Consider the following 1,659-nt stretch of genomic DNA (forward strand, 5'->3'; position numbering starts at 1 on the left):
CACCCACCTATGGAGACCTGAACCACCTGGTGTCAGCCACCATGAGTGGAGTCAACACCTGCCTGCGCTTCCCTGGCCAGCTGAATGCAGATCTGCGCAAGCTAGCCGTGAATATGGTGCCCTTCCCCCGTCTACACTTCTTCATGCCTGGCTTTGCACCCTTGACCAGCCGGGCCAGCCAGCAGTACCATGTTCTCTCAGTGCCCGAGCTCACCCAGCAGATGTTTGACGAGAAGAACATGATGGTCGCCTGTGATCCCCGCCATGGTTGTTACCTGACAGCAGCTGCCATCTTCCGAGGCCGCATGTCCATGAAGGAGGTGGATGAGCAGATGCTCAAAATGCAGAAGAACAGCAGCTACTTTACAGACTGGATTCCCAACAATGTGAAGACAGTTGTATGTGACATCCCCCCGTATGGCCTCACGATGTCGGCCACCTTCATCGGCAACAACACTGCCATCCAAGCACCCTTCAAGCGCACCTCAGAGCAGTTCAGTGCCATGTTCCGGCGCAAGGCATTCTTGCACTGGCATACGGGAGAAGGCATGGATGAGATGGAGTTCACTGAGGCTGAGAGCAATATCGACGACCTGGTGTCCGAGTACCAGCAGTACCAAGATGCCACTGCTGATGAACAGGGGGAATTTGAAGAAGACTTGGTGGAGGAAGAAGTTTAAGACTTTCCATTGGTAGCAGTGCAACAGGACTGTCAGAGCCTGCCTACTACTTCTCAAATGAATGGTGCTTTCTGAGCTCCTGTTGTTGTGCAGTGAGGTCCCTGCTGTGTATCATCATGCACAGCCTTTCCGGTCAGGAACTCACTGATGGTGAATGTAAAAATGCAGATTTAAGGTCCCAAAGTGAGGATGCTCTACTCCTTCCCCAATGGAGAGACAAGCCTCCAAAGATATATGGACAGCACCGAACTTTCTCACTAAGCCCTAATCTACATGCTGTTCCATATACTGTCAACAATAACGGGTCCAATTACATTCCTTGCAATTCTGGGAGAGCTGAAAAGTGTTTGGAAGCACAGGATGCAAACGACTAAATAGACCAACACAGAAATTCGGCGCCTTAAAAAAAAATTGTTTTTCAGGGCTCAAATTCTCCATGATCTACATCTTCCTCAAAGGAGAGATAAGCCTCTAAATACAAGTAGACTGCATCTTTCTAACCCAGGTTTCTCCGGTCTGCATAATAGCTTGGCTGAAAGCCACTTATACTGTCCATCCACAGTAACCAGTCCAATTTTGTCTTCAAATTCTGGGAGAACTGACCAGTGTCAGCGAGTTCAGCATGCAAACGAAAGTTTGAGTAAAGCAGAGAAAGTCAGATAAGGTGATGTTAATGGAATGAACCCTAAGATATGTATTCGAATGTTTTTTATTTGTTTTCATGTGATTGTTTATGACACATTCATAAGATCATTTCTTTTTTACTATGTAAGTCTCTCCACCATTTAATAACAACTGTTTCACTGTATTTCATGTCGGTATAATTTGTGGAGGGGAAGGGAGAAAACGATTCGTTTCAATAGGGATATAGGTGGACCCATAGCAAAAATACGATGTACAATACGTTATGTCCAAAACGAACTTTACAACATTGGTTTGCGAGTGGTGGGGGGTATGGAAGAGGGGTGCACTGTGGGGT

General features: G+C 46.9%; 1 protein-coding gene across 1 annotated transcript; it reads left to right on the plus strand.

Annotated features, from left to right (window-relative positions):
- Positions 1-5: 5 nt before the first annotated feature.
- On the plus strand, positions 6-680 carry LOC106002970 (tubulin beta chain-like; the record flags this gene model as incomplete). Its single annotated transcript, XM_013037712.1, has 1 exon — positions 6-680. A coding segment is annotated over one exon (675 nt), but the record flags the coding sequence as incomplete, so codon positions are not given.
- Between the last annotated feature and the right edge of the window lie 979 nt (positions 681-1,659).

The sequence above is a fragment of the Dipodomys ordii genome, unplaced genomic scaffold (genome assembly GCF_000151885.1).
Source record: "Dipodomys ordii isolate 6190 unplaced genomic scaffold, Dord_2.0 Scaffold1000037478, whole genome shotgun sequence".
Taxonomy (NCBI): Eukaryota; Metazoa; Chordata; class Mammalia; order Rodentia; family Heteromyidae; genus Dipodomys; species Dipodomys ordii.